The sequence below is a fragment of the Lepidochelys olivacea genome (assembly GCF_965140295.1).
Source record: "Lepidochelys olivacea isolate rLepOli2 genome assembly, chromosome: 23".
Taxonomy (NCBI): Eukaryota; Metazoa; Chordata; order Testudines; family Cheloniidae; genus Lepidochelys; species Lepidochelys olivacea.
The window spans coordinates 13815780-13832950 of NC_140433.1; the positions used below are offsets into that span (position 1 = coordinate 13815780).

At 57.4% G+C, this 17171-nt stretch overlaps 1 protein-coding gene across 2 annotated transcripts; it reads left to right on the plus strand.

Moving 5' to 3' along the window:
* Positions 1-533: 533 nt before the first annotated feature.
* On the plus strand, positions 534-17171 carry CXXC1 (CXXC finger protein 1; the record flags this gene model as incomplete). Of its 2 annotated transcripts, none has more annotated exons than XM_084612438.1 (16): positions 534-644; positions 1334-1452; positions 1812-1912; positions 2029-2183; positions 3821-3997; positions 4132-4158; positions 4502-4651; positions 5035-5142; positions 5587-5771; positions 6259-6466; positions 6645-6755; positions 6943-6992; positions 15441-15537; positions 15643-15795; positions 16512-16663; positions 16777-17171. In XM_084612438.1, the coding sequence occupies 15 exons, from the start codon at positions 534-536 to the stop codon at positions 16656-16658; spliced, it is 1899 nt and encodes a 632-aa protein (XP_084468564.1). In that variant the 3' UTR covers positions 16659-16663; positions 16777-17171. The 2 variants fall into 2 exon arrangements, with proteins under 2 accessions (XP_084468564.1, XP_084468565.1); XM_084612439.1 differs by having other exon boundaries at positions 568-644; positions 3839-3997; positions 16777-17170.

Below are 17171 nucleotides of genomic sequence, written 5' to 3' on the forward strand. Positions count from 1 at the left end.
GTCTATCTATCTATCTATCCATCCTCATACACCCCATCTATCTATCTATCTATCTATCCCCATACACCCCCCATCTATCTGTCTGCATGCACCCCCTCTATCTATCTATGCCCATGCACCCCATCTAATCTATCTATCTATCTATCTATCTATCCCCATCCACCCCCTCTATCTATCTATCTATCTATCTATCTATCCTCATGCACCGTATCTATCTGGTTATTTAGACGACTTGTCTGAGTCAACGTGTCTTGCAGTTGCCAGTATCAAAGATGGCCGCTCCCGCTCAATGGTGCGTTAAGTAGCGCTGAAGCAGACATATTTGATCCTGCCGCTCAGGCAGCGCAGATCCTTAGGGGCGTGGCCTTCTTGCCTGAGGCGCTCGTCACTCTCAGAGGGGCTTGGGGGAGGCCATCTTGGAAGCGGGCAGAGGCCAACTGGGAGAAACGTCATAGCCCTGACGGTGGCCATCTTGGAAGCGGGCAGCTGAGCTGGCTGGGGGTGGTGGCGGCGCCTTTGGCCAGGGTGGCCGGATGACCCCGGAAGTGGAAGTAGCTGCCTGGGGGCGGGGCTGTCGGAACTTCCTGCCCCAGAGCCCTTGTTGTCTTGATTCCATCCACACCAAGGGGCTGGGAGGGACCATGGTAAGGGGGGACCCCGGATTCCTGGGTTCTCGGGAGGGGAGGGGTCTGGTGGCTGAGAGCAGGGGGGGCTGGGAGCCCGGACTCCTGGGTTCTCGGGAGGGGAGGGGTCTGGTGGCTGAGAGCAGAGGGGGGCTGGGAGCCCGGACTCCTGGGTTCTCGGGAGGGGAGGGGTCTGGTGGCTGAGAGCAGGAGGGGGCTGGGAGCCCGACTCCTGGGTTCTCGGGAGGGGAGGGGTCTGGTGGCTGAGAGCAGGGGGGGCTGGGAGCCCGGACTCCTGGGTTCTCGGGAGGGGAGGGGGCTGGTGGCTGAGAGCAGGGGGGGGCTGGGAGCCCGGACTCCTGGGTTCTCGGGAGGGGAGGGGGCTGGTGGCTGAGAGCGGGGGGGGCTGGGAGCCCGGACTCCTGGGTTCTCGGGAGGGGAGGGGGCTGGTGGCTGAGAGCAGGAGGGGGCTGGGAGCCCAGACTCCTGGGTTCCCTGGGAGGGGTCTGGTGGCTGAGAGCAGGAGGGGGCTGGGAGCCCGGACTCCTGGGTTCCCTGGGAGGGGGCTGGTGGCTGAGAGCAGGAGGGGGCTGGGAGCCCGGACTCCTGGGTTCCCTGGGAGGGGTCTGGTGGCTGAGAGCAGGAGGGGGCTGAGAGCCAGGACTCCTGGTTCTCTGATGCCCTTTGTCTTCCCCTCCCACGCCCCCCAGGACAGCGAGTTCTCGGACCCGGAGCTGGCCGCGGTGGGTGAGGAGTCCAAGTCGGAGAATGGCGAGAACGCGCCTGTGTACTGCATCTGCCGCAAGCCGGACATCAACTGCTTCATGATGTACGGAGACTGGGCGGGGTGGGGGGGCTGCTAGGGCGCCTGGGTCTCCAGCACTGAGCTTGCGAGGGGCTGCCTCTGTCCTGGATTCAGGCTGCTGGAAGGGGGGTGGGAGACCCGAGGGGAGACTCAGTCCAGCCATCCTGCTCACTGAGCCAGGCCAAGTGAGACTCCCCCTGGGAAATTCCAGCTGTTATAGGGGGCTGGGCAGGGGGTGCTGTCCCCTGGCAGTCTGTGCTGGACACTCAGGGGCATGGGGCTCGGTGTGGGGGGCTCTCCTCTGGCGGGCCGGGCACTGGGGGTGCAGGGCAGGGGGCTCAGTCAGGGGCGCTCTGACTCTTCCATCTCTCCTACCCCTTCAGAGGCTGTGATAACTGCAATGAGTGGTTCCATGGCAATTGTATCAACATCACAGAGAAGATGGCAAAGGCCATTCGGGAATGGTACTGTCTGCAGTGCCGAGGTGAGGAACGGGGCGGGGAGCCCAGACTCCTGGGTCCCCTCCCTGGCTCTGGGAGGGGTGTGGGGCTATCCCCTTAGTATTTCTGTCTGTGATGTGTTTTCATTTCCCCACCGCAGATAAGAACCCGGCCTTGGAGATCCGATACCGGCACAAAAAATCCAAAGAGAAGGAGCGGGAGGGCGAGCGGGATCGGTTTGAGAAGGACGAGCTGAGGAAGAAGGCCCAGGAGCTGGCCCTGGACCAGAGCCGTGGGTCAAAAGTAGGTGGCCAGGTGAGGACGTTCTGGGGGACGGGATTCTATCCCATGAGCCAGTGGGCTGCGTTGCCAGGGAGCTAAGCCGCAGGGTTCCAAGAGCGGCTCCAAGAGCCAGCCGGGTCCTGGCGAGTTCCAGTCGCTGCCCTTCCCTGTTCCTGCCCATGGGGGGTCCGCTCTTGATCCTCCCTCTCATCCCTGCCCTTCCCCGTGGTCAGAGTTGAGGGTAAACACCCTGCAATCTAGTCTGATACCCCTGATTCCCCAAGCAGATAGTTCTGACTGAGTTGCTATGTGGTCTTATGTGCAGCCATTTCCCAGCCGCCCCTCCCTAGAGGTGGCTGCGTCTTGGCACCAGGCGAGCCATCCCATTTTGAGTGGCAGCACTCCCCTCCAGTGAGTTGTGCCAGGAGATTTTGAAAGCGACCTGACCGTTTCTTTTCCATTCTTACTCCATATTTCTGGAGTATGGTCTTTGGGGAGGAAAGGGGAGGTAGCCCTGAGGGGTTTTTTTTGTGGGAGGGTGGCTGAGCACGGGATAGGTGCTGCTTTAAGGACGCGCCAGCTGGGAAGAGTCTAGCCCCGTCTCTAAGCCATAAGCTTGGTGCGGAGTCAGCCCTGCAGGAGAGCAGGCTCGGTTTGGTTTCCATGGAAGTGTTTCTCGATTGGGATGAATCCTGAGCCTCTGCCGCTGGGAGTGCTCTTTGACGCGTGGGCCGGCGTCAGTTCGGGCGCCCCTCTTGCGCTAAAATCTCAGTGTTGTTGGGAAAGCAAAATGCTGCGATTGACGAGCCGCAACAGCAGGAAATGCGTTGCGTTTAGAAAACCAAACAAAACACCTAGTCCCTTCTCTGGCTTATTAGGGCCCCAAAATTGGATGCAGCTATGGGGACTTTGTTACTAGCGGGAACTGGAATTAATCCATGAAATGCACCATGATTTTCTTCTGCTGCAGCAGCTGAAATCTAGCAGATGGCATGAGGACCAGAAGGGAACCGGGCCCGTTAAGCAACAGATTCCATTGCAAAGAAATTGAATGAAACTTGCTAGGAATATTTCCCTCTAAACAGAAGCATGAGCATTTTAAACGGGGGCTTGGCTTAGACTCTCCCTTTACGCCCACGGTTGTTTCTGGGTATGCCGGATAAAATGCAGAGCTCCAAATTTTGGATTTGTGGATGCAAACAGCTAGACTTGGTTAAAAAGTATCCACGATTTTTGCGTGTGGAGGGTAGGTTGTTGCAGTCCTTAGTTAGAAATATTTAAAGTGATGGTTGTGATGCCAAACTGATTAAAATTCTTAAAGGGTACAAAGATCTGTTTCCAGATTACAGGGGTGTTTCCCTTTACCAGCCAACTTCAGCTTTGGACTGAGGGGCACATGCTAAATTGTCTCTTTGCAAGGAAGACTCTAAAGGGGCTGGGGATGTTTTAGGAGAGAGACTGAGAGAAAGGTAGAAATCTCAAACCTGGCTTGTTTGATAGATCTCACCAAGAGGCAAGAGCAAGTGAGATTTGAAGGCAGTGGATGGAGTGATAATTTCAAAGATGTGAGAGTAAAAATGGTCTCTCTTTCTCCTGCCCCCAGTTAAGGACGCCCCTGGTTAAGGATGACTTCCATCTTTCTACAATGTGCAAACTTGTCATTCTTACAGTTCTCTCATCCGCAACAGCAAATCAAGCGCTCGGCACGGATGTGTGGGGAGTGCGAGGCGTGCCGGCGGACAGAGGACTGTGGGCAGTGTGACTTCTGCCGTGACATGAAGAAATTTGGAGGGCCCAATAAAATCCGTCAGAAGTGCCGTCTGCGGCAGTGCCAGGTCCGGGCACGGGTGAGTACTGGAGCATTCACTTCCTGTCCTAAACACCTGTGTGCTCCGTTTGGAGGCTATTACCCAGCTGCCCCGCTCCAGAGATGGCTGCATGTCATCCGAGCTGCTTACCAGAGTATTTCTTTTCTTTCTAGGAATCATATAAGTATTTCCCAGCCTCGGTAAGTTGTCTCCATCCTTTCTGTGCCCATTTCCCTGCAGGATTCCTGGGTTCTCTTCCTAGGTCCGGGAGAGGCGAAGGGGCTAGTGGGTAGAGCAGGGAGGTGCCTGGGAGCCACGACTCCTGGGTTCTCTCCCCAGCTCTGGGAGGAGAGTGGGGTCTAGTGGGGAAAGGGAGTCAGGTCCTATTCCCAGCTTTTGCAGTTTGATCATGGACTTTTGCAGTTTGATCATGGTCTCTTCCCCTCTTTGTGCCTCAGTTTCCCTGTCTGTGTGTGGGGCAGCCACAGGGGAGGGGGTAGGTCTGAGGTGTCAGGCAGCAAGTGTCTAATCCCCTCCTGGCAGATGCTGCGGGGGCGGGACGAAGACCTGCAGATGCTGAAAGAGCAGTTGGAATCGTCCGCCACCCCTGAGCCGCTGTCAGATGATGACCTCCCGATTGACCCTGACTTATACCAAGAGTTCTGTGCTGGAGCCTTCGACGACCAGAACCTGGTGAGGGCCCCACCCAACCTGCGGGATCCCACGCGTGGCAGGGCCCCAGGAGAACCCAGGCGCCATGTGTCCAGATAGAGCAGTCTCCAAATCGTTTTACTCTGTGGCCGTTCCTCAGCTGCCCCGCCCCAGAGGTGGCTGCATCTCCATGCAGGGAGTCCCATCCCTGAATGTTCAGCCTCTTGGCTCTGTTTTTCTGAGTACATGTGGGGGGCTCCCTGGACAGGAGCCTGGGTAGAGCGTCATTGGGGGCTCAGAAAGCCTCTGTAGCCTGCTTGGTAGGAGCAGGGGGTATCTAGGGTCTGTGGCCTCTCTAGCTCACTCAGAGGGTGCTGGTCTCATCCTTGTCTCCTCTCCTGCCACTCCCCCCACCCCACCCCCAGCCGTGGCTCAGCGACCCGGAGGATGCCCCATTCCTGGACCCCGTGCTCCGCAAACGCGCCGTGAAGGTCAAGCACGTCAAGAGGCGGGAGAAGAAATCGGAGAAGAAGGTAGGAGCCAATTGCAGCCACCACGGAGACTTTCCCCAGTCGTGGGGTATATCCGGGAAGCCAGGACTCCTGGGTTCTCTCCCCAGTTCTGAGACGGGAGTGGGGGCTAGGGGTTAGAGCAGGGGGCACTGGGAGCCAGGACTCCTGGGTTCTCTCCCCAGTTCTGAGACGGGAGCGGGGGCTAGGGTTAGAGCAGGGGGCACTGGGAGCCAGGACTCCTGGGTTCTCTCCCCAGTTCTGAGACGGGAGCGGGGGCTAGGGGTTAGAGCAGGGGGCACTGGGAGCCAGGACTCCTGGGTTCTCTCCCCAGTTCTGAGACGGGAGCGGGGGCTAGGGGTTAGAGCACAGGGGCTGGTCACGGAGGGGCCCCTGGCTGCGGGTGGAAAGGGGGCGATGGCCCTGTGGGGGCTGCAGGGCGCTGATGCGGTCTCTCCGCCCTTGAAGAAGGAGGAGAAGTACAAGCGTCACAAGCAGAAGCAGAAGCACCGGGACCGGTCGCGGCACGCCGAGCGGCCGGACGCCAAGGACCCGGCCTCGCTGCATCAGTGCCTGGGCCCCGGCTGCGTCCAGCCAGCCCGCGCCGCCTCCAAGTACTGCTCCGAGGAGTGCGGCATGAAGCTGGCCGCCAAGTAAGGGCCCCGGACCCACCCCTGCCTCGGGGGCGCAGCCCCGAGCCCTGGAACCTCCAAGCCTGGGAATCCCCGGGCCCCAGCAGGGGTGCTCCATGGCATTGGTACCATCCCAATCACCTGCATCAGACCCACGGGACCCCTCCCCCCAGCCCCATATACCCCCGAATGAGACACCCCCCCATCCCAGATCAGAACCATGGGCCCCCCAGCCCGGTATCTCCTCCTGCCCCAGATTAGACCCACAGGAGCCCTGCAGCCCAGTATCACCCCCACCCCGATCAGACCCACAGGGCCCCCCCCCAACCCCACTATCCCCACTCCAGATCAGACCCACAGGGTACCTCCCAGCCCCATATCCTCCCTCTTGGATTAGACCCATGGGGGCCCCCCAGACCCGTATCCCGCCAACCTTGGCTCAGGCCCATGGGGCCCCCAGACCAGTATCCCTGCCCGCAGGTCAGTCTGTCTGTCTCTCCCCCTCCAGCCGGATCTACGAGATCCTTCCGCAGCGCATCCAGCAGTGGCAGCAGAGCCCATGCGTGGCGGAGGAGCACGGCAAGAAGCTGCTGGAGCGGATCCGGCGGGAGCAGCAGCAGGCGCGGCTGCGGCTGCAGGAGATGGAGCGTCGCTTCCACGAGCTGGAGGCCATCATCGGCAAGGCCAAGCAGCAGGCCATCAAGGAGGATGAGGAGGTGGGCGGGGCCGGACGCCTGAGCTCTGGCTCTGGGAGGGGAGTGGGGTCTGGCGGGTTACAGCGGGGTGGGGGAGCTGGGAGCCAGGACTCCTGGGTTCTCTCCCCAGCTGTCCCGAGCTCAGGGATCCCCCTGATGGGGCAGCACTAAGAGGGCCCTCCCTGCTCTCTCCCCACAGACCAACGAGGGAGATAGCGACGACACCGACCTACAGATCTTCTGCGTCTCCTGCGGGCACCCCATCAACCCCAAGGTGGCTCTGCGCCACATGGAACGTTGCTACGCCAAGGTACGCTGCCCTGCCTTGCGGGGCCCGGGAAACACAGACTCTCCCCTTGTTCCCCCCTCTGCTCCGCCCCAGAGATGGCCGCATCTGACAGCCATGCGGCGTTACGTGTGGCTGTTCCCCTGTCTTGTCCCTGTCCCCCTCCCCCTCCCGGTGCACTGACGAGCCCTGTGTTCTCCCTTCCCCGCAGTACGAGAGCCAGACGTCGTTCGGATCCATGTACCCAACCCGCATAGAGGGGTGAGTCCCAGCCCATATGGGCTGACATTGTCCATCTTCTAAACCTTCCCCCATCAACCTGACCCCCTGGTTCCCCCCCACATATGGTTCTCCCACTGACTCCCTCTGCCTGTTGTCCCCTCTCTTCACCGTTCCACTGCTTTTGGTTCCCACGTCACTGTAATTCCCGTGAGGGATTTCACCCGTTGTCTTTGATTGCTACAGTCCTCCTCTCTGCCCCACTTGCATGTACCTTCATAGACTCCTCGACCTATAGTGTTAGAGGGGACCACAAGGGGCACCTAGGCGGACCCCTGACCACGCTGCAGGATTTAAACCATCCAAGACAGATGGCTCTGGCCTTCGCCTGAAACCCTCCTCGAAGGAGCTTCCACGACCTCCCGAGGCCTCGGTTCCATCGTCCTGCTGCTCTTCCCGGCCAGAAGTTTTCCCTGAGATTTAATCTCAATCTGCTGTGCTGTAGTTTGAACCCACGGCCTCTCGTCCTGCCCTCTGAGAGAACGACCTGTCTCCATCTTTTCTATGGCAGCCTTTTGAGTATTCGAAGAGCGCTGTCATGTCCCCCCTCAATCTCTTTTCCAAATTGAGTGTACCCAGTTCCTGCCGCCTTGGCTCACATGGCTGGCGTCCCTCCCTTTTGATCATCTTTGGTGCTCGCCTCTGGATCCTACCCATTGTCTCCACATCCTTTCTATGCGTTGGTGACCAAAACCGGACACCGTCCTCCAGCTGAGGCCTAGCCAGAGCCGAGCTGAGCGGTCCTCTCCCCTCCTGCGACTTGCTGGCTATGCCTCTGTTAATGCAACCTAAAATTGCATGTGCTTTTTTTGCAATAGCCTGAGCGACCCCTCGAGGTCGAGCATGATCTCTTCCACAGGCTTTGTTTTTCATGGGTCCTTTGGTGACTGAGGAGTCGGATCCTTGAGCTGCAGGCTCGTTGGCAGACGTTGCAGGTGGGGTTAGAAGACGGGGCTGGCCCGTGATTGCAGCAGGACAGTCTTGTGTCCTTTCTTTTCTGGCGTTTTTCTGCGACCAGGGCAAGGCGATTTTCCTCAAAAGTGGACGCTGCCTCTCTGACAAGTCTTCGCCAGTTACCCCTATCCTGGGCTGCTCTCCCCCGGCGTGTGGTGTCCGTGCCAGATCTCTTGACGTTCATCTTAAGGGTGTTGGCCTTCGTGAGGACACTGAGATTAGTGCGACGATCCTCCCACTTTATGTTGAGGATCTTCCAGAGAAAGCCTCGGTGCTGGCATTCCAGGTTTTTCAGGTTTTTCCTGTAGGTCACCAACGTCTCACAGCCGTAGAGGAGAGCTGGGATTACCACCGCTTTATAAACTGCAAGTGTCGTGTGCGTTCTCATGTTGTGAGTGTTGAAAACCCGGCGAGACAGTCGCCAAAGGCAAGGCTGGCATGGCGAATTCTGGGCTGGATCTCGACTTCTATGTCTGCCCTCTGTGAGAGACGGCTGCCAAGATAGGCAAAGTCTTCTACGTTTTCCAGTTCTTCTTTGTTGATCTAGATCTTCCTTGCTGGGTCCGATGATTGACCGGGGACTGGCTGGCGGGGACTTTTTTTTTTTGGTCGATGTTCAGCATTAGCTCTAGGCTTTTGTAAGTTTCAGGGTCTGTCTACACTACGAAATTAGGTCGAATTTATAGAAGTCGGTTTTTTTAGAAATCGGTTTTATATATTTGAGTGTGTGTGTCCCCACAGAAAATGCTCTAAGTGTATTAAGTGCATTAACTCGGCGGAGCGCTTCCACAGTACCGAGGCAAGCGTCGACTTCCGGAGTTTTGAACTGTGGGTAGCTATCCCACAGTTCCCGCAGTCTCCGCTGCCCATTGGAATTCTGGGTTGAGATCCCAATGCCTGATGGGGCTAAAACATTGTCGCGGGTGGATCTGGGTACATGTCATCAGGCCCCCCTTCCCTCCCTCCCTCTGTGAAAGCAAGGGCAGACAATTGTTTTGCGCCTTTTTTCCTGGTTACCCGTGCAGACGCCATACCACGGCAAGCATGGAGCCCGCTCAGCTCACGGTCACCATATGTCTCCTGGGTGCTGACAGACGCCGTACTGCATTGCTACACAGCAGCAGCAACCCCTTCCCTTGTGGCAGCAGACGGTACAGTAGGACTGGTAGCCGTCATCGTCATGTCTGAGGTGCTCCTGGTTGCCTCTGTGAGGTCGATCAGGAGCGCCTGGGCAGACATGGGTGCAGGGACTAAATTTGGAGTGACTTGATCAGGTCATTCTCTTTAGTCCTGCAGTCAGTCCTATTGAACCATCTTACGGTGAGCAGGCAGGCGATACGGATTGCTAGCAGTCGTACTGTACCATCTTCTGCCGGGCAGGCAAGAGATGAGGATGGCTGGCAGTCCTATTGTACCATCTTCTGCCGAGCAGCCACGAGATGTGGATGGCATGCAGTCCTTCTGCACCGTCTGCTGCCAGCCAAAGATGTAAAAGATAGATGGAGTGTGTCAAAACAAGAAATAGACCAGATTTGTTTTGTACTCATTTGCAACCCCCCCCTCCGCCCCCCGTCTAGGGGACTCATTCCTCTAGGTCACACTGCAGTCACTCACAGAGAAGGTGCAGCGAGGTAAATCTAGCCATGTATCAGTCAGAGGCCAGACTAACCTCCTTGTTCCAAGAAGAACAATAACTTGGGTGCACCATTTCTTATTGGAACCCTCCGTGAAGTCCTGCCTGAAATACTCCTTGATGTAAAGCCACCCCCTTTGTTGATTTTAACTCCCTGTAAGCCAACCCTGTGAGCCCTGTCGTCAGTCGCCCCTCCCTGCATCAGAGCAACGGCAGACAATGGTGCATCTGAGTTGAGAGTGCTGCCCAGAGCGGTCACAATGGAGCACTCTGGGATAGCTCCCGGAGGCCAATACCGTTGAATTGTGTCCACAGTACCCCGAATTTGACCCGGCAAGGCCGATTTAAGCGCTAATCCACTTGTCGGGGTGGAGTAAGGAAATCGATTTTAAGAGCCCTTTAAGTTGATATAAAGGGCTTCATATGTGGTCGGGTGCAGGTTTACATCGATTTAACGCTGCTAAATTTGACCTAAAGTCCTAGTGTAGACCAGGGCCAAGAGGAGCAATTAAGGGCTGTTTGTAGGTCCTCCTTCGAGTCTGCAGCTACCGCCCAATCATCTGCGTGCCGGAGCCTGGTTATTGTTGCCGATATTCGTTCTGGCAGGGAGACGAGAGAGGTTGGAGAGGTGGCCGTCAGTCCAATATTGGAAGCCAACGCCCTGTGGGAGTCAATCTTGGGTTAGTGTTTTCGTAGCTACTAAGAAAACGGAGAAAAGGGTGGGTGCCGGTACACAGCCTTGTTTTACGCCAGTTTGGACGGCAAAGGGCTTGGAGGCAGAGCCACTGCGGAAGATGGAGCCAGTCATCCAGTCGTGGAGGAGTCTTACCGTGGTTATAAATTTGTTTGGGCCGCCAAACGTTGACATGATTTTCCACAGAGCCTCACGGTTGACGGAGTTGAAAGCTTTGGTCAGATTGATAAAGGCCATATACAGCTCCTGCTGGTGGTCTTGGCCTTTTTTCTGGATCTGCCTGGCTGCGGAAATCACGTCGGTGGTGCCTCGTGATGGTCTGAAGCCACACTGGGATGCTGGCAATACTTCCTCTGCAAGAGGAAACAGGCGATTCAGTGAGATTCTAGCAAGAATCTTCCCAGCGATGGAGAGCAGGGCAGTGCCTCGGTACTTGCCACAGTCGGCACTGTCCCCTATTTTTGAAAATGGTGACATTGTTAGCGTTACGTAAGTCAGTGGGGATTTCTTCGGTGCGCCAGATTTTGAGGAGCAGCAAATGAATCTTGTTAGTCAGTGTTTCTCCCCCGGCTTTCAGTACTTCAGCTGGTTCGCCATCAGGACCTGGTGCTTGACTGGTCTACATTTGATTAATTGCTTTGCAGATCCCTTCAGGCGTCGGTGGGTTGGCAAGAGTTTCCCAGATTGGGTGCCGAGGGATGGAGTCGCTCGTGTCGTCAGTCACAGTCGATTCTCAATTTAGAAGCTTTTGGCCATGTTCTTTCCAGCGCTCTTTGATGGATCCGTTCCCTTTAAGAAGGGCACTATCATCTTCAGAGCTCAGTGGCATGAGGCCCCGTGAGCTTCGTCCGTACAGGGTCTTTGTCTCACCAAAAAACCTCCACATATGGTGTCTGTCAGCGAACGTTTGGCTTTCTTTTGTTTTGTCCTCCCGCCATTTGGTTTTGATTTCTCGGATGCTCCTTTGAGCTGTTGGAGAGAGCCCTGCTTCTGACTGGACAGGGGTTGGTTTTGCCAATCGCAAAAAGCTTTTTCTCTTCTGGCCCAAAAGGGCTGTAATCGCAACGTCGTTGTTGTCAAACCAGTCCTGATGGCAGCCAGCAGCGAGGCCGATGGATTCCTCGCAAGCCTTGTGGGTAGGCCGTTTTATGGCTTCCCAGTCTTCCTTGATGCTTGTGTTGTCGTTTCCAGGTGTGCATATGGCCAGTTTTTCACTGAGGAGTGTTTGAAGGTCTCTCGGTGCACTGAGGATTGAAGTCTTTGGCTGTTGTGTTGCTGTCTGTGTGATTTGGATTGCTTTCTATGTTTCGGTGCAATCCTGAGGGACATGACTGACCTCCCCAGGCAGGAGTCAGTCCGGCAAGCATCGGCTCCTCTCACGACACAGGTGATTTGGACATCTCTTCGATCCTGTGTTTTTCCAATGACCGAGTTGAGGAGGTGCCACTCTTTTGAGCAGGGGTGTTGTCCAGTTGTTTTGTACTTGTTGCTTTGTCTGAAGACTGTGTTTGTGATCACAAGGTCACACTTTGCACATTGGCTGAGCAGAAGGATCCCATTGGAAGTGGTCTTGCCGACTCAGTCCGTCCGTCCTTCCTTCCTTCCCAGTGGTGCTACTCCATACGTTAAAATCTCGGCCAACTCTTGCGTTAAAGTCCCCTAAGAGGATTATGTTCTCTGTTTTGGGAATGGATGCATAAGATGCTCATTGATGGTGCTGGGGAGCTCCATCAGGCAGTTGACTAGAAAGTTCTTGAGGGCAAAGCCAACGCCGGGTATTGGTCTGTTGTGTGCTGGTTTTCCTTTCCAGAAGAAGGCCACTGGAGGGCGGTGGTTATACTCTGATGGGCACATCGTGTCTTGCCAAGAGCAGTGATGTCACTGTTGTACCTCAGGTGACAATTGCTGCTCTGCCTTGGGGTCTTTCGCTTTTTGATCCGTCTAGCAGGGCACGGACAGGCCGAGTTGCAAGAAACATTTTTTTGGTTTTCGACCGTAGGGTGCGATCCCCCTGGAGCCAGTTCTCCAGTCAGGTATGGTGGGATTGCTTGTGTTTGGGGCACCCCTTCCCCATCCGGGGTGAGCAGAGGGGTTCCTAAAAAGGCCTGCTCAGTCATGCCCGCTGCTGCCAAAAATGTCCCCCTGTCCCACTCCAGGGGCACGCTGTTATGTTGATAAGAAGCACATGGGATCTTTTTCAGGGGAAAAGGCAATACGCCGCGTTTATTGGAAACACAACAATTAGCATATGCATTTAATCTCTCACACACATACTCCTTGTCCCATGCGTTGATGTCATGAGTACCAGTCTGGATCAATCTAGTGGCCAGCTAGGTTGATCACGGGTAGGGAGGAACTGGGTTCCGTCGGTCACGACACAGTGCTCCGGGGAAGTCTTGGCAGGACGAACCGAAAGGTTCATGGCCAGGCCCCCTGTTTCTATCGTGATTTTCCTTCCTTGGGACCAATGAGTTTTGCACCTTTTGTGCTGTGATCAGTCGCCGTTTGTTTTCTTAAATTGTCCTTCTCATCCTTTATCTTGTTCCATCATCTGTCACTTGGGGAGTTACCCCAGGCTAGTTTTGATCACAGCTATCTTGTCCCCATTGATAGGTGCCTGCCGCATCTTTAGAGTTGTCAATCTGCCTTCCTCTGACCTCTCAACAGGGGCATGTTGCAGACTCCTGGCACCTTTACGTCTGTTCTTGGTTCCTCCCTAGAACATCTGGTCTGGTAATGGCCTTCAGACTTATCTCTTAACCCACACATTCCTCATTCACACTCAACACAGGACTGATTTACCCAGAGCATTTGAACAGGAACATCAACTGGCAAGGCAGGAGAAAACAATTGTCACATTCTTTTACTTATTTCGAAACGCTAATTTTAAACCTCCAACGAAGTGGTAACCCTAAAGGTCTATTACTGCCTTGAAATTGGCTTCAGACACAAGATTCGGGCTGATGCATCTCTACCAAGGGCACACTTCCTGCTTTCAGACAGGGTGGCTGGCAGAATATGGTCACATCATATCATACATCAATACCCTTAATACATCCCACATCAGAGGTGGGCAAACTACGGCCCGTGGGCCACATCCAGCCTGCGGGACCCTCCTGGCCTGGGGGGCGAGCCCCCAGCCCCTCCCCGGCAGCCTCAGCTCACTGTGCTGCTGATGCAATGCTCTGGCCAGCGGGGCTGCGAGCTCTTGCCGGGCAGTGCGGCTGCAGAGCCCGGCCTGACCCGGTGCTCTGTGCTGTGCGGTGACGTGGCTGGCTCTAGCGCTGCCGGCCACCGGTGCTCCAGGCAGCGCGGTGAGGGGGCAGGGAGCAGGGGGGTTGGATAGAGGGCAGGAGAGTTTGGGGCGGTGGTCAGGGGATGGGGCTGTGGATAGGGGTCAGCGCGGTCGAATGGGGACAGGGGCAGTCAGGGGCAGGAGGTCCTGGGGCGGTCAGGGAGCAGGGGGGAGTGGATGGGGCAGGAGTCCTCGGGGGGCAAACAGGGGGGCATGGATGAGGCAGGAGTCCTGGGGGGGTGGTCAGGGGACAGGGAGCGGGTGGGAGGGGTGTGGATGGATGGGGCAGGAGTCCCCGTGGGGGGTCAGGGAGCAGGGGGCAGTGGATGGGGCAGGAGTCCTGGGGGGCAGTCAGGGGACACGGAGCAGGGGAGCATGGATGGGGCAGGAGTCCCCGTGCGGGGTCAGGAAGCAGGGGGGCATGGATGGCGTGGGAGTCCCGGGGGGGGGGGTGGGTGGTCAGGGGACAGGGAGCAGGGGGGCATGGATGGGGTGGGAGTCCCGGGGGGGTGGTCAGGGGACAGGGAGGGGTGTGGATGGATGGGGTGGGAGTCCCGGTGGGGGGACAGGGAGCGGGGCGGATGGGGCAGGAGTCCCTGGGGACGGTCCCATTGTTACGAATGATTCCAGTTAGGACACGTACAGTTCGTTTCTAGGCTGAGGCAACCAAATGAAGACAGACTGCAGAGTGTCTCAAAGTTTGTAGGTTTATTACGCTCGAGCGTGGTACTGCTCTGTTAAGCAGAACGGGACCCCGATTACAGGTTACACAAAGATTATATACTGTGGGCAAAACATCCTACCTGTGTGGCTCGGGGGGCCTAAACCAATAAACAGGCCTTCTCCTTCTCTATGGCCGATCCCCTGCAGCTACCTTCCCCATGCGAAAAACGTCAGGCATGTTGGCTGGTTCCTGTCTCCTTCATTTCCCTTATCTTGAAACCGTCCAGCTGTCCACCCTGAACGATCCTTCCTTCCTTGGTACTGATGTGCTCGCTTCTAGTTAATGGCCGACAGGAAACCCAAAATGGAGTCACATATGCTAACTAGGTTGATTTCCCCTAACAGATAGGGGTTGGGGGCCAGGCTATGCCTGGCTGTTTGGGGAGGTGCAGCCTCCCCTACCCGGCCCTCCATACAATTTCAGAAACCCCATGGGGCCCTTGGGCCAAAAAGTTTGCCCGCCCCTTTGTTACATTATTATTCTTTATTCTTCATTCGAAGTTATACCAAGTACAAACATAAAATCCTAGTCCTACAACACGACGACCGTCTCGCGGTCCCCGCCGGCGTGTGGGTCTGCGGCTAGGGACTCCCCTTCTCCTCCAGTCTGTTATTGTGTGTTGGGTTTTTCCATCCTCCACGGGGCCTTCATTGAAATTCATTGTGTTGGCGATAGCCACGTTCTCCGATTTATCGAGATCCCTCTGAATTTTAGCTCTGTCCTCCGGGTTGGCAAGCCCCCCTCGCTTTGTGCCATTTCTACGCTGGATCGGTCTCTCCCTACATCCTGGTAGTTAATAAAGATGTAAAACACCACCAGATTCCCTGTGGAACCCCACATAAGACATTCAGACAATTTCCAGAGGACTCCTGGGTTTTCTCCCTGGCTCTGGGGAAAGGGTGGGGTCTAGTGGTAAGAGCAGGGGGAGCTGGGAGCCAGGACACTTGGGTTCTCGCTCTGGCTCTGACAGGCAGGATTGAATGCACATGCATGTGCCTCAGTTTCCCTCTCTGAACAATGGGGCAGTGCTGCCTAGGTCTTCCTAGGCGTATGGAGTCGTTCCTCCCGCCCCACAGGCAGCTGGTAGCAGCTGCCACCTCTCACCCGGGCACCATGTCTCCCCTCCCCAGGGCCACCCGCCTCTTCTGTGACGTCTACAACCCTCAGAGCAAGACGTACTGCAAGCGACTGCAGGTGCTGTGCCCCGAGCACTCCCGCGACCCCAAGGTGAGGGGCCCTGGCTGTGGCCGGGGGGCAGGGCTGGGCTAGCGGGGGGCTGCGGGTCGGCCGTGAGGGGCAGCGTGGGTGCGAACCCTGTGGTGCCCCCTCCAGGTGTCGGTGGACGAGGTGTGCGGCTGCCCTCTGGTCAAGGACGTGTCTGAGCTCACCGGCGATTTCTGCCGCGTGCCCAAGAGGAAATGCAACCGGCACTACTGCTGGGAGAAACTGCGCCGGGCCGAGGTGGACCTGGAGAGAGTGCGCGTGGTACGGAGCAGGGCCGGCGCCGGGGGGCCGGGCAGGGGGCGCCCTCCCCTGGTGGTCAGGGCCGGGGGGCCGGGCAGGCGGCGCTCTCCCCTGGTGGTCAGGGCCGGGGGGCCGGGCAGGGGGCTCTCTCCCCTGGTGGTCAGGGCAGGGCGCTGGGGGGCCGGGCAGGGGGCACCCTCCCCTGGCGGGCAGGGCCAGGCGCTGGGGATTGGGAGGCTGGGCAGGGGGCACTCTCCCCTGGCAGTGAGGCCCAGGCACTAAAATCTAGGCATGATCTCAACTCGTTTGATTCCTTCTGACTGAAGAAATTCCCCCCACCCACAGCCCTTCCACACTTTTGAGTAGGGAGCTCCCCTTTTCCTGACCCAGTCTCTGTCTGTTGTCGCCGGCCGAGCTGTCCCCATCGGCGTTATGCGCGGCTGTTCCCCAGCTGCCCTGCCCCAGAGCTAGCTGCATCTCAGGGCCGGCCGAGCTGTCCCCATCGGCGTTATGTGTGGCTGTTCCCCAGCTGCCCTGCCCCAGAGCTAGCTGCATCTCAGCGCCGGCCGAGCTGTCCCCATCGGCGTTATGTGTGGCTGTTCCCCAGCTGCCCTGCCCCAGAGCTAGCTGCATCTCAGCGCCGGCCGAGCTGTCCCCATCGGCGTTATGTGCGGCTGTTCCCCAGCTGCCCTGCCCCAGAGGTGGCTGCGTGTAACGGCACCTCCTGCTCTTGGCAGTGGTACAAGCTGGACGAGCTGTTTGAGCAGGAGCGCAATGTGCGCATGGCCATGACCAACCGGGCCGGGCTGCTGGCGCTGATGCTGCACCAGACCATCCAGCACGACCCGCTGACCACAGACCTGCGCACCACCACGGACCGCTGAGCCCGGTGAGCCGCGGGGGCCCGGGGCCTTGCCTCTCGGGGGAGCTGGCTCCCCTCCAGGCTCGCTCGGGGGGGCTGGGTTCCGGGGCCCCCCTAACTGCTCTTTCTCTCTCTCCCAGGGCCGGCGCCAGACTCGGTGGATTCTGCCGACGCTCGTTTTTTTTTTTAATAATTTTTTTTAAAAAAAACTTTTTTTTTCTTTACAAAAAAAACCCCAAAAACCAAAAGGAGGAAAAATGTAGCACAGCTCTGTCAGGGGTGGGGGAATTCGATCCTGCCCAGGCCCCCACTCTCCCCCCCCCCCGCTAGCTTGGGGCTTCTGGCACCCCGCTCCCCCCAGCTCTCCTACCCCACTCCAGCCCTCCTGCTGGGAGTTTGGCTTGTCCCTCTCCCTCCCCCCCCCCATGGGTGCTTCTCGGGGCGCTGCAGGGTGTGGGGGCTACCCTGCAGAGACACGGACACTTGCCAGGTTAGGGCAGTGGGGGCGAGGGCAGCAGGGGGGCAGAGGCTGGGT